The sequence below is a fragment of the Vigna unguiculata genome, chromosome 5, assembly GCF_004118075.2.
Source record: "Vigna unguiculata cultivar IT97K-499-35 chromosome 5, ASM411807v1, whole genome shotgun sequence".
In the NCBI taxonomy this organism is placed as follows: domain Eukaryota; kingdom Viridiplantae; phylum Streptophyta; class Magnoliopsida; order Fabales; family Fabaceae; genus Vigna; species Vigna unguiculata.
The window spans coordinates 46,680,978-46,695,336 of NC_040283.1; the positions used below are offsets into that span (position 1 = coordinate 46,680,978).

Sequence of the window (14,359 nt, forward strand, 5' to 3'; positions counted from 1 at the left end):
GATTTGGATTATATGCCACCAGTTTACACATAAAATCAACGCCTAGACATAATAACTACAATCTATTAATATATATATATATATATATATATATATATATATATATATATATTAAAAAGAAGATATAATAGAGCATGATGTTGTAGGTGAAACAGCACTTTTGATAAGAATAATGGACAGTACACACATGATGCCTCATTCTTGGGCTGAATGTTTTGGCGTTTAGTGTTTGGGTGAATGACGTGTGTTTAGTAAAAAATTCTGAGTCTCATCACTCTTTGTTCTTTGCTACAAGTCTCTACATACACACACGTAATATATTCTTTCTATCAGATAACATTAAATATTGGACAACACGAATATCACCATTTTCCCTTCACATGCTCATCACATAAAAACCATCAATCAACTCCAACCATCTTCTTTATATTATCTCTTATACTCATTCATTTTATTTCTTTATCTTTTCTAAACATAATACATTTCTAATTTATTATATATGCTTTATTGTTACTTAAATTCTGTTAAAACATGGTAAAAATGAAACTTTACATACCTAATTTAGAAGTATATATTTTTGTATAGTGTATTCTCACACATCTACACTCAACTTGCATGCTCCATGCACAGAAAAACTCAATTGAAAATTTTAATTCATCAGAGATTAATTCAATTTGAATTAAATTTAGATTCTCCTTCTAACAACTCTCTTTTTAACTCTCAACTCAAATTTAACAGTAAAACTACCAGATAGATAAGCAGAAAAATTTAAAATTTAAAATTGTTTTTTCTGGAAATAAAAAGTAATACAAAAAATTTGATTTTTCACATCATCCCTGTATGTAATAACATGGGTCAACATTCAATTTTTTATTTATTTTTCAAGGCGTGGTGTTCTTTATCAATTTTAAGATTATTTATGAGATTCATGTGTGTCGGTGTGGGACATATGTATTATATATTAAAATATAAAAATAGAGCTGAGGGAAACAAATAACTTACTGTAACTTCACTAAGCATTACATTATTTAACAAATATATTTTTTATTTTTTATTTTTAAATTTATTTTGCTTTTAAACTATATATTTACTTTATTTTTTATATTTTATGAAAACCATGTAAAATATATTTTTTATTTGTATACAGAAGTTATATTATAATTTCAGCATCAAATTTTATTTGTCATATAAAGTACTTGAAATGATAACTTTTTTATAGTGCAGAATATATATATATATATATATATATATATATATATATATATATATATATATATATATATATATATATTAGTGAAGTTTGATTAATTGTTGGTATTGAAAATGTTGCTAGAGTTGTTGGAGACAAGAGAAGGAGATTGTTTTGTAGTTATTGAAGGAAAGTAATTAAAAGCAAATGATTGGTATTTTGTAGAATTTTTGATGATTCTAAAAGAATTTCATGATTGAATTAATGAGGACCTTCCGAATTTTCAGGCATCAAATATATCTGAGTGGATATGAAGATATACAGTGTGAGTAATGAAGCAATTAAAGTTCAGATATTTGGTTACCATTACTATGATAAGGACAAAATAAAAAAGAGATATATAAGGAAAATATAGTTATCTGATTTTAACGAAATAACAAATTAAAGAATATAAATTGAATAAGAAAAAGACAATTTATTGCTTAACAAACTAAGAACTTTACCCATAACACAATTAGCAGGACAGGAAAGTACAGGTAAAGTAGAATCAGATATGACAAAAAGATTAGAAGAAAATTAACAATTTATTAATATTTAATTGATTAATTGAATTGGTCTAAAATTAATTAGTATGTGCACACTTTCATTAATATAACACAATTTACAAACATAAATTGAAAAATTAGTTCTAATTGTTTTGTACTATGGGTTCTAATATATTACTTTATGCTCTAATCCATTATATTGTTATGAACTATATAGGTTTTACATTATTTCTGCAATATTTTAAATTTTATGAATTCATTCACATATAAAAGTTGTAAAAGAATATCATGAAATTCTACGAAGTACAGAAATAATTGCGTAAAATTAACTTTTTCTTACCATTTTTGCAAAAGGGAAACTTTCCCTAACCCCTAGGCATTTTACACCTTCCATCTCACTTACTACTTTCACTAAATCCAAATATAGAGAGTAATTTTTCTTCTCTTTTTATCTATACACAGTAAATCATTGAAGTTAAACAATACAAATATATTAATGTACCAAATTTTTCCATAAACATTTTACATGCAACAAAACAAAATATCAAGTGTCGAAATTTGTTTTTTATAATTTTTAACGAAAATTGAAATTAATTTATTATTAAATTTTTTTATTTAATTTTATCCTTAATTTTAGAAATATATGTATTTAATTATTTTAATGAGATTGTATTAGATTTATTTATATTTCAAACGTGTGTTTTATAATGAAAGGATAATATTTGAATTGTCTAATAAAAATAAGTGGTATGAATTTGTACATCAAATCTAAAATATAATTGAACTAAATTATTAAATAATAATAATATTAATAAAAATAACAATATAGTTATTATTTATTTTATGGAATTAAAATATTTTAAAAAAAATTTTAAAAATATTATGAATCAAATAACTAAATTGATTAAAACCAATGTATATGTTAAGTCTAATTAAATCTAATAAAAACCTACATAAATCTAACCTAATCCAATGAAACATCTTTTTATTCTGATACTCTTAGATTTAACCCAATCTCAAATGAACCCTATCATTTATCCCTTATCTATTCACATATTCATACTTCCTTTATTCCTTCCTAACCCAGATGAACATTGCAATAAATTCTAAAGCTTTGGAATCAAAAGCTTGGAATCTAAAATACTTCAGAAACAAAATCTTACATCACTTTATCTCCACAATAAAAACTAGGTCACTCACTGATGCATTATTAAGCTTAGTTCTCATCTCCTATAATCTCAGTAATTAACAGTTGTTTTAATGTGAAAGTTATACCACCAACAATAATAATATGTCCTTAGATAAAATTTGTTTTCATTTTACTTGAATTTCAAGCATTTAGATGATTTAAAGACATTATTATAAGTTTTAATTTCATATATTTAATCTAAAGGTTTTACAATGTTTACATTTTTATTTGTTATTCAATCTTTTAAAATTTTAAAAATTAATTAATCAGTGCATTGACATTAAAATACATTTTTTTTTCTTAAAAGTCATATTCTTCAATTCAAGATTTGTTTTTATATTATATCAGCATCTTCTAACAAATACAGAAAATATGAGTTATATAACATGAGAGTCATTATTTTATACTATTGCTTTTAGGTTTCTAATTTTAATTTAAAACGTCAAAAGCATGGTTTATTTCAATTAGCGACTCATTATTCATATGCATTTCTAACATTTTTCCAACATAATTTTCTAATTGTTCATTTGAAATAAAATAAAATAAAATCGTTGCATAAGAAATAAGATTAAAAAAAAAAACCCTTTTAATAAAAGGTTAAATATGTTTTTGGTCCCTCAAGTTTCAGCGAAATTTGGAATTAGTCCCCCATCAAAACTTTTGACCAATTTAGTCTTTCATCTTTCAAAATGCGTGAATTTAGTCCTTTTAACCAAATTTTGTTAAGTTTATCTGACGTTTCGAGCGCATTTCATGATAGTATTTAAGTTAACATTGAAGTAAAAATGTGTCAAACAATATAAATAATTTAAATACTATCATGAAATGCGCTTGAAATGTAATATAAACTTAACAAAATTTGGTTAAAAGGACTAAATTCACGCATTTTGGAAGATGAAGGACTAAATTGGTCAAAAGTTTTGATGAGGGACTAAACCCAAATTTCGCTTAAACTTGAGGGACAAAAACATATTTAACCCTTAATAAAATTTAGTCAATAATAATAAAATATGTTTAAGAGACAATATTATAAATTATGTTGTTAACAGTTTTTGTTTGAAAGATTTAGATAAAGGATGAGATATTTTGCAATTTAATATAATAATTGTTTATTCATGGACTTTCTCTGCACATGGTTGTACCTAACCTCACTATTTGTTCCAAACCTCATTTTTTCAATTTTTCTGGATCAACACCAATAATCTTTTGTTGTGAAACACAACACAAAAGAAAATGTCTTCTTCCCCTGCATCATGGTGACATGTCAATTTCAAGCCTCAACTTCAATAATCATGAACACCACCTCACTCAGAAAATACCATTCCTTTTACCAATTTCTCACTTTTCAAATTGTTTAAGAAATATTAATTACTACATCAACTCATAAGATTAAATTAGTTAGAGTAAAAATATTTATTGTTTTCCTTTTTTAAGAACTTGCTAGTCCAATTTTACTTAATTATTAAGTTTGAAAGGTCTTTGTTTGGTAGATAAAGTTTCAAAGATTGACAAAACACTTGAATTTTATACCAAAAAGAAAACAAGAGAATGAGCGGTGAAATATGCATACCTAGTACCTTTTATACAAAACACTAACATCATTTGAGAACAAAACTCCAAACAGTTGAGTAAAAATGTCGTGTCTGTATGAGTAAACTTCCATTTCCGTGTCAAAATCAAGTTATTGTGCACACCCAAGTTTAGAATGGAAACAAAGTTGTGGAAGCACAAGGTATCATCACACACTATTGTTTTCATTGCATGTGTGTATTTTCTGTTCACCATTGTCACAACATGCAACACAATGGTATTATCCAGGACCCAAGTTTTTTTTTATTTATATTTTTGTACTATTTAAAATATTTTTCAAAACTCTTGTTCCTTTATAATAGGGTAGTGCTCTAGTGATAAAAACAATTAAGAAATAAAAATGCAAGGACATTGAAGTCATTGACATTTGTTTAATCCAACAACCCAAACAAATCCTGAATTAATTAACCAAGTTGAATTGAATCATCTTAAACAATAATCTTAATCTCACCTGACTGTACCACACAGTCCGACCACACATGTGTACACTCGTCGACTATCACAGTCCAATGGGAGTAGGTTTTCCACTTGGGATGTGTCACAAGAAATGAGGATATCATATCACAGTGAGACAAGGGAAAATTTAATATGATAAATATTTTTTTAACAGTATGTAAAAAAACAAGCACAACCTTATCATCGAGAGAGAACTAAACACAAGTGAGTTAGTGTGTACGTGTGACTATGTTTATGTTGTTTTGTTTTTCTTTTTCTCATCTCCAAAGCCAAAGAACAGTTTGCTGAATAATATTTTAATACAGAAAATTCCAAATTTGTCCTTGTAGAGAGAGAATAACTTAGGTAGAGAAGGGGTGCAGGAGAGAGAAAAATTTTGGTCTTTTTTGTGTTCCAATGGTTCAACTGGGAACCCAAAGAGAAGAGAAAAGAAATTTTATTTCTTTTTTAGACGGGTCTTTGTGAACATATGATCTTGTGAAAACCCAGGAAGCGATCTTTGATGCACTCATAGGATTGGCCGATTCAGTCGCGTGTTCGGTGACCGTTGATTTCGGGACAAATGAACGGAGGCGATGAGGTCGTGCCAGCTCCGGCGGGTCCACCGCATCCTCTGGACTGGAAATTCTCGCAGGTCTTCGGCGAACGCACGGCAGGGGAAGAGGTTCAGGAAGGTAATTGTCGTACCTCCTATTTCTGCATGAAAAGAAGGCCATGCTTTTTGTCTCTCTGTCGGATCCAATTCTTGGTTTGGGATTAGGGTTTGATTCGATCCGTTTCGGATCGTGGTTCATTACTCCTTTGTTTGTTTTGTCGAGTAATGCTTGTTTTAGCTTTTGGGACAGTGTTTTAATCTTGGTCTGATTGTGGGTTTTGTTTGGTTTGGGTGTTGTATGTGCTGTAGCCACTTCTGTTGTGGAGGATTGGTTGCTTCAGTTTATCAATCAATGTGTGAGTCTGTTCAAGTATGATGGGTTAGATCTTGGTGTTGCGTAGTTTGGCTAGTGGTGTTGAAGATTGACTGCTGGGCTGGTCTTAATACCGGCCTTTGACAATGTTAAAGAAAATTTTGTTTTGGCTGGGTTTGCTGAGTTCGGGTCTCTTGAGTTGAATGCTTAGCTCACAGTACAAAATTATGTGTTTGTGGCAATATGAGGAAACCTTATTTTCTATTCAAACAAAAAGTGATAAGTAAATGAAGATATTGGCGAGGTGTTAGTCAGATATGTAGTGTTATATGAAGGAATTATTTTGGATAAGGAATTTGGTGCTTTCAAGGGGAGGAGAGAGTGGGATTGACTGTGTGTCCTAATGGTTGCAAAAGAGGAATTTGGTTGATGTTTTTGTATAGGAATTAACTTCTGTTGCAGGGTAATGTGAAGGTTTCATGACTATTGGCCTTTTTTTCTTTCTACAGTGGACATAATTTCTGCTATTGAATTTGACAAGTCTGGTGATCACCTTGCTACTGGTGATCGGGGTGGTCGGGTGGTTCTCTTTGAGAGAACAGATACAAAAGATGTAAGACTGACTTTATCTTCTGCAAGTGTTTTTCCCTTTTACTTAAGGAGAAAAAAAGCTAAACTTTGTTTTGACAGATTCCATGTTACGCATTTAGTATTTGTAATTTGTAATATGTATGCATGCTGAAACATGCAGCATGGTGCATCAAGAAGGGATTTGGAGAGGATGGACTATTCTATTGGTAGGCATCCTGAGTTCCGTTACAAAACAGAGTTTCAGAGCCACGAACCTGAGGTAATCATCATTATCCTGCTAATGTTGCTCTAACATTCTATGGCTTAGAAGTGTCAATAATTATTATTTTGTATGATGTTCGTTGCAGTTTGACTATCTTAAGAGTTTGGAAATTGAAGAAAAGATCAACAAAATCAGATGGTGCCTAACAGCTAATGGGGCCCTCTTCCTTCTCTCTACAAATGATAAAACGATCAAATTTTGGAAGGTATGCTTAGTGCTGTCATTTATCAATTCATTGACAAAATGTGCACAAGGTTTTATGTTGGAGGTACTAACTTTTGGTCACTTGCTTCAAATGTTGACCGTTTCTTTGTTTCCGGAGATATATTAATGCTTGAGCTCATGTATCTTTCTAATTGGATTCAATTGGCAAGGCTTAGCCTTCTGAAGTTACCAATTACATTTTAAGGTGTACTTATTAATAGCATGCTGTAGTATCACAATCAGTCTGTCATGGTCAGTGCACAAATTTGTTGTGTTGTATTTTTCTCTGCAGCTCTCTCACCCACTAATGTAACAGAAATCTTGGTGATTTATGGCTGCAGCTGTGAATAAGGGCTTAAAACCTTCCATTAACCTTGTTTCAAGGGTTATTTCATGATTTCTCTCTCCTTGTTATAGGAGCAGAGGGTTTGAAAATCCTTTGCTATTTCGTGCAAATACCCTCTAGATTTCTCTGTTTTGTCACATCCCTTCGCCCTACTGCATACCGCATAATTCCAGCCTAGCCTTGTCTTGTCTCGTTGTTCTTTCCTGTATGTGATCTATGGCTCAACTCTGTTGTCACACAAGTCCTTTCATCTCTCACAGGTCTTGGCTTTGGTATGCCTCTGTCCTGTGTCAGTGTTGTTCACCTTTTTTTTGTATTGAGTTGACTTTAAGCCTTATGCTTCAACTTATATGATTTCTTGAGTTATATTGTTATTGCCTTGTGCGTTTAGCTTGTTACTATGATGAGTCATGAAAATTAATTAAGAACTTTGAAATTGGAATATGTCTTCAATTTTTCCCTGAAATTTCTAACCTTTGCTAATGTGTATTATGAATTATATGACTTATATGCAAACAATCTTCAGTATGGTGGTAACCTTATAGACACTAACTAGTATGAGAATAAGGACTGAATTTTATTCAATTGTACGGATATGGAATTACAAATTACACTGGAACTGAGTGATATTGTTTGAGTACAGAGGTTTCCTTCCGAAGAAAAAAATGTCCCTCGTCCTCCTCTTCTCTCCTATTTTTTATTCTGCCAATAAATGCTTAGAGGCATTTAAGCTTATTAATAACTGCTAAAAAAATTCAGTCCTACTAAAAAGCTTAAATCCTGTCTCTTGTATAATATTTACTTATAAGGGGCCTTACAATACTCCTACCCAAAAGAGTCACCTTGTCCTCAAGGTGAAAAGAAGGAAATTGCTTCATGATGGCTTTCACTGGTTACCAAGTGGCTTTGAATTCTGGCAGGTCAGCCACTGAAGAAGCACTTCAGCAGTATCGTGAGCAATGTTATGCACTGCTTTCACAGCAGCTGGTGTTACCTTCAATTCCATCTCTTCTGATAACATAGGTGGTAGAGTTGAGGATTTGTTGGAGAGCGCCTTCTTTAGTATAGAAACATTCAGTCCTACTGAAAAGCCTAAATCCTGACTCGTCTTATAATATTTACTTATAAGAGGCCTAACATAACCCTACTATCGTGGTTTTAGGGCTGAACAGTATTTCTATGAGACCAATAACTTTTTGTATTTGATTAAATTAACATTATAACTTTGCATGTAGAGGAATGACTTTCAAGGGAGCATGCATGTATACAAAATGAATGTTGTTGCATTCATATTTGCACATTTTTCCTATAAATATTTTGATCTATCCATCATCCTGTACTCACTCATTTGTACTTTTCCTCATCTGAGAGTCAAACAGGTTCAAGAAAAGAAGGTCAAAAAAATTTCTGAGATGAATATTGACCTTTCAAAATCAATGGGGAATGGATGTATTGCTAGTTCAAGCAATTCAAGTAGCTCTAGGCCATATCTTGCAAATGGAGGATCTCCGGATAGATCTTACAATTATATAAGCAATGACTTTTCATTTCCACCAGGAGGCATACCTTCACTGAGATTACCCATGGTAGTTGTATCCAACCCTTTCACTTGCAATTCTTTTTCTGTTTTTGTTCGTCAGGGTAAAGTTTTCTATGATATGACTTTTACTATAAACAACCAAAAAGATTATTAGATAAACATGAAAGGGTCAAAACTCTGCGTTTCTTGCTTTTCCTTCTTCAAATATGAATGCCATTATTGTTTTGAAGTTAAAACAGCCTAGAAAAAATAGGTTGAACATGCAAGACTTGGTACTTGAAACATATATTAATCATGACGCGGATTAAGGTTTGCTTAACCCATTTTAGGATATAATATAACATTGAAAAATTTCTATTTAAATAATTGAAACCATATTGGTGCATATATTTGATTCAAATTTGTTTCTTTCTTTTTATTGCTTAAAAATACTTCAAAGTTAAACTCGAAATTAGAGCTATGAAGTAAAGTAGAAGCATTTTGGGTTGTTTTCTCCTTTTTTCGCTTAAAGGAGGCAGCCTGTGAGAGAAATAAGAGAGTCGGTAGTGAGAGGAAGAGCAGGGACAGGGAGAATGAGATGAGAAGCTAGTTTTCTTTCTTTCTTTTTTTCTCTAAAAGCTCCTTCACCTAACTCTTTTTAGAAAGCTACTTATAGCATATTGACTCCGACTGCTTTAGGAAGTTTTAGCTGTCCTGCACAGTACCCTTCACAAAGAAAAGAAAGCAGTGGAAGAAGTGAAAAGAGAAATAGAGAGATTTTTTTTTTATTATTTCCCATTTTGTTTCATTTTTTTATTATGTACAGTGACCTTGATACTTTGAAAGAGAAGAAAAATTTGGAAGTGATTCAATTTCATTCTTTTTCAAACTTCGACAGTTGCTCATATGATAATTTGTAGTACTAACTCGTGTTGTAAAATATGTAGGTAAGTAGCCATGAAAGCAGCCTAGTTGCTCGATGTCGTAGAGTGTATGCACATGCTCATGATTATCATATCAATTCTATTTCAAATAACAGGTAATTTTAGTTTTCTTAACTTGTACTGTTTTTTGCTGTGGTCTAGCAAATTTTGGTTGAAATTGAAACCTCAGGATCCAAATTATAATTAGAAGCTATTCAGTGTCAATCATGCTTTCATTAGTTTTTGTTTCTATTACTGTTGCGATGTTTCTAGAAAGGATCACACATATTCTTTCTGGATATTGCTTTATGTGTGCATGATTTTGTGCTCCTTTTGTACTTTTAGTTTATGTAGTTTTCTAGATACTGATCAAATTTGGATGGTCTTATGTTGCTCATATCTTCTAGTGATGGCGAAACTTTCATATCTGCTGATGATTTGCGAATAAACCTTTGGAACCTGGAAATTAGCTCTCAAAGTTTTAATATTGTTGATGTAAAGCCTGCAAATATGGAAGATCTGACAGGTAAGATTGACAAAAAAATTATCCTTTAGTGTAAACATTATTTTAACTTGGTAATACATTAAAATTAATCAATTTATATACTTAAAGAAATAACTACAATGTATAAGTTGTAGTTGACTGATGGTAGGTGTTCATGGGTCATGGCCTACCCTGTATATTAATCCAATCTAGTCTGATGACTTATTCTTAAAAATTTGCAGTTCGGATTAGGTATTGTCTAAACTTAGGGCTGGTGTGGCTTGCACATCCCCATCTAGACTCAATCTAAAGTTGGGAAAAATAGTCAAAAATTGCCAGGTCAAACTCAAAATTATACATCCCTTGAGAACCTTTTGCTTGTGTAAATCTTTCTAGTCTCACTTTGTTTGATGTAGTGCACGGCAAGGATTAGAATTTAACATATCAGAATCCTGGTTCTGTAGTGAGTCAAGTGTAAAAGGAAGTTGTTGAAGGTTGGCTGGGTGCTTCATAGTGAGAGGAGATTCGCAAGTGATTGATGAGGTTTTAAGGTTTTTTTGGTGTCTGTTTGAATTCTGTGAAAGTAGTGATTGGTCATTCATGGGTTTTAGGGCAAACATGAAAGAAGTATAGCATGCTTCTATTTTTTATCCGACTCAAGTATTGGTTTGGTGGAGCCTTGACCCTAGATGTTAATATTGCAGAGGTTATAACATCAGCAGAATTTCACCCTACACATTGTAATATGTTGGCATATAGCAGTTCAAAGGGTTCAATCCGACTTGTTGACTTGAGACAATCAGCATTATGTGATTCTCATTCCAAACTGTAAGTACATCTTGTTTAAATTCTTTTTGTTGCTGGTTGCCGACAATATTAGGCTCAGTTTTTAACAAATATCAATACAATAGGTAAAATTTCTGGCAATGTCATCTATTTCTCCTTCTTGATCTGGACATTGATCCAGGATATTTCTGAAGCTATATGCATGAATTTATGTATTTTTACCTGGTAAATTCTCTAATAAACAATACCAATACCCTTGGCCATTCGGTGCAGATTTGAGGAACAGGAAGCCCCTGGGTCAAGATCATTTTTCACAGAGATTATTGCTTCTATATCAGACATAAAATTTGGGAAGGATGGAAGATACATACTTAGTCGTGATTACATGACTTTAAAGGTTTGAAACTTTCTAGTTTCAAAATATTCTGTTAAACCTTTCGTAAACTCTTGGAACTATACCTTTTGACTTTAATTTTGGTAGTCAAACTCCTTTAACTTTAAAACATGTCAATATCTAATTTATGCTAAAAAATATGAATATTTTGGAAACTTAATTTCTAGCTAATGATAAGTGGAGACAAATATAAAAAATATATTGCTGTTGAAATGCTTTTCAAAATCTGAAGGCGAAAATTGCCAAATTGATAATTGATGAACTTATTTGCCAAAGATTCAACATCTATTTGAGTTAAGCTAGCATCTTTTATTTAAACGATTTTGACTGGAGTTTGACCTCATATTTATGTTAAATATACACCAAATCCATGTACAAAAGTTATTAAATCATACAAATAAAATAAACTAAAGAAAAATAAATAAACATATTCACACAAATTCTTCATAAATAACCTTTTTACTTATACCGCATGCAATCCGAATTCAACTATCTACGCATATGCATACATAATCATCACCAAAACGGAAATTTGACCAAATGGAAGCACAAAAAAGCATAAAACGGACAGAAGTATCCATGTAAAGGGCAGAAAAAGCTCATTCAAATGGATGGGAAATTGAGATGGAGATAAACCTTCACTTCTAGTAAATGCAGAATATAGATTATTCATTTTGATCTCTGTTCCTTTCGAATTCAATTGTGTAGATTAAGAGACCAATATTTTCATTTCTTACTATGGAGGATTTATGCTTGTTGTTTTGTCAGTTATGGGACATTAATATGGATTCGGGGCCCGTTGCAACTTTCCAAGTGCACGAGTATTTAAGACCCAAGGTTAGATTACTCTGTTTTGAGTAATGATAAACCCGGAATTTCTTTCTGCAATTCTGCTGCGTTATTGAGTTATAACTAGCTATACTTTTGTGTGAACATGCCAGCTTTGTGATTTATATGAAAATGATTCAATTTTTGACAAGTTCGAGTGTTGTCTGAGTGGTGATGGATTGCGTGTAGCCACTGGTTCTTACAGGTCTCTTATACAAACCTAATCCATACTTCAATCGCCACTGGAATTGTTTATCGTGCTTCTTACAATTTTTTTCACTTGATGGCAGCAATCTCTTCCGTGTGTTTGGTTGTGCCGCTGGAAGTGCTGAGGCGACAACCCTAGAAGCCAGTAAAAACCCAATGAGGTAATTTTATGACACATCAACTATAATATTAGTTAGGGATTGCTGTAGCATTATATTAACTTTCACGTTCCTTCAGACGACAAGTTCCAACCCCTTCAAGGCCTTCTAGATCACTGGGAAATAGTTTAACACGTGTTGTAAGGCGAGGTCAGTTTTCTATGTCATTTGCCCTACACAGATTCTTGAGCAAAGATTCCATAAGTATTGGTTGGTTTATACTAAATAAACATAGCACATCACAAGTTCCAACATCTGATACTGTTGAACAGGTGCAGAAGCTCCTGGTGTGGATGCTAATGGGAGTTCTTTTGACTTCACAACAAAGTTGCTGCACTTAGCATGGCATCCCACTGAGAATTCAATTGCTTGTGCTGCTGCAAATAGCTTGTACATGTACTATGCGTAAAGAGAGATGATTGAAGACAAGAACATGTATCTGCATGGTCACATTGCTGTGGAGAAGGCTGCTTCTTTTCCCATCTTACCAACCAACCAACCACACTGGTTTGGAGGCTACATATACATTATTAACTCACACTACAAGTGCCCTTCAGAGAGCTTTCAGAAAAAGATCCAGAAGTGGCTGTTTCCAAATTCCTCGTCATGCAGGAGACCTTATTTTGTTAATGGATGGCCAGCATCTATCTCTCTCTCTCTCTCTTTCTCTTCTTTTTTTTTTCCTCTTCTCTCTTCCTCCTTTCAACAACCCTACTATTCTTTCCCTCTATTTCTGTATCTTCTTCTGAAAGAGAAGGTGCAACCAATGTTTCAAATTGTGTTTGGCTTGCAAGTGAAGAAGAAAATGTGATTGTAGCTCTCCTACAACAGATACTAAAGGATGTTCAATATCTGCCACTAGGATTCAGATTAAAAATGTAGTTTTTCTTTTCCTTTTTGCCCAGATATATATCTCTGGGATGGAGCAGTTGAAACCTGCAGTGCATCATTTTTTTATTGATTAATTGTGTTGGAATTTCATTTGACATGCTTCAAAGTCTAATTTTTCTGTAGTAGCAGTAGTAGTAGCAGTATCTGTTAATCCCTTTTTCTTCTGTTGAGAGGTAATAATAACTTTAGGCTGCAATGTAGGATAAGCCCCAAATTTTGTATGAATTTCATTTTCAAAACTTCAAGTTCACGTGCATCGAATCTACAACTACAAGTATGTAATATTGTTTTTTCTCAAGCGTATAAGAAATGCTGCGTATCTAAGGTGGATATAGTTCCGTGAATGCAAGAAATGTGAGGCGTAAAAATGAAAAAGGTGAAAGCATATATACTTTAAAGTTGATCTAAAGTACATCATGAGCTTAACTTTGCAGAGTAATTGATATAGAAAGCGGAAGTGATTCTGAGAGTGCATGTTTTAACGACATTTTCATAGCTTCAACCTGTTGAATTGAACACTCTTGAATATACTTTTTCTGCGACTAAATGTAATTAATGATGGCTTCAGTTCCAATCCTTTTCTGACAATTTCTTTCAAGGAACATTTTGACATAAATACTAAAGATAATTTCGGTTCTGTTAAAATTTAAGAACAAGATGAAGAAGTTCACATTTTAAAAAAAATATTAAAATAATTTTTTTCTTTTAATAATTTTAATACAATACTTAAGTGATTAGTGCAATCTTATGTCCCTCTACATATTACTTTATTGTTTATTTTTTAAGTTATGTATCTGCGTATTGTTATTTATTAGAAAAAAAATTTATTAAAAAATATTATCTTTAATAGATAAAAAATAATTTATTTATATTTTCAATAATAAAATAA

The 14,359-nt window shown here is 31.7% G+C and overlaps 1 protein-coding gene across 2 annotated transcripts; it reads left to right on the forward strand.

Annotated features, from left to right (window-relative positions):
• The first annotated feature begins 5,295 nt into the window (after positions 1-5,295).
• On the forward strand, positions 5,296-13,592 carry LOC114184975 (serine/threonine protein phosphatase 2A 55 kDa regulatory subunit B beta isoform-like). 2 transcript variants are annotated; one of them, XM_028072421.1, is made up of 14 exons: positions 5,296-5,643; positions 6,387-6,490; positions 6,629-6,727; positions 6,816-6,935; positions 8,660-8,866; positions 9,747-9,838; positions 10,130-10,248; positions 10,911-11,034; positions 11,266-11,389; positions 12,155-12,223; positions 12,328-12,419; positions 12,505-12,582; positions 12,659-12,729; positions 12,852-13,592. In XM_028072421.1, exons 1-14 carry the CDS (start codon positions 5,532-5,534, stop codon positions 12,986-12,988), a joined length of 1,548 nt encoding a protein of 515 aa, XP_027928222.1. In that variant the 5' UTR covers positions 5,296-5,531; the 3' UTR covers positions 12,989-13,592. The 2 variants fall into 2 exon arrangements, with proteins under 2 accessions (XP_027928222.1, XP_027928221.1); XM_028072420.1 differs by having other exon boundaries at positions 5,297-5,643; positions 8,660-8,869.
• Positions 13,593-14,359: the final 767 nt, after the last annotated feature.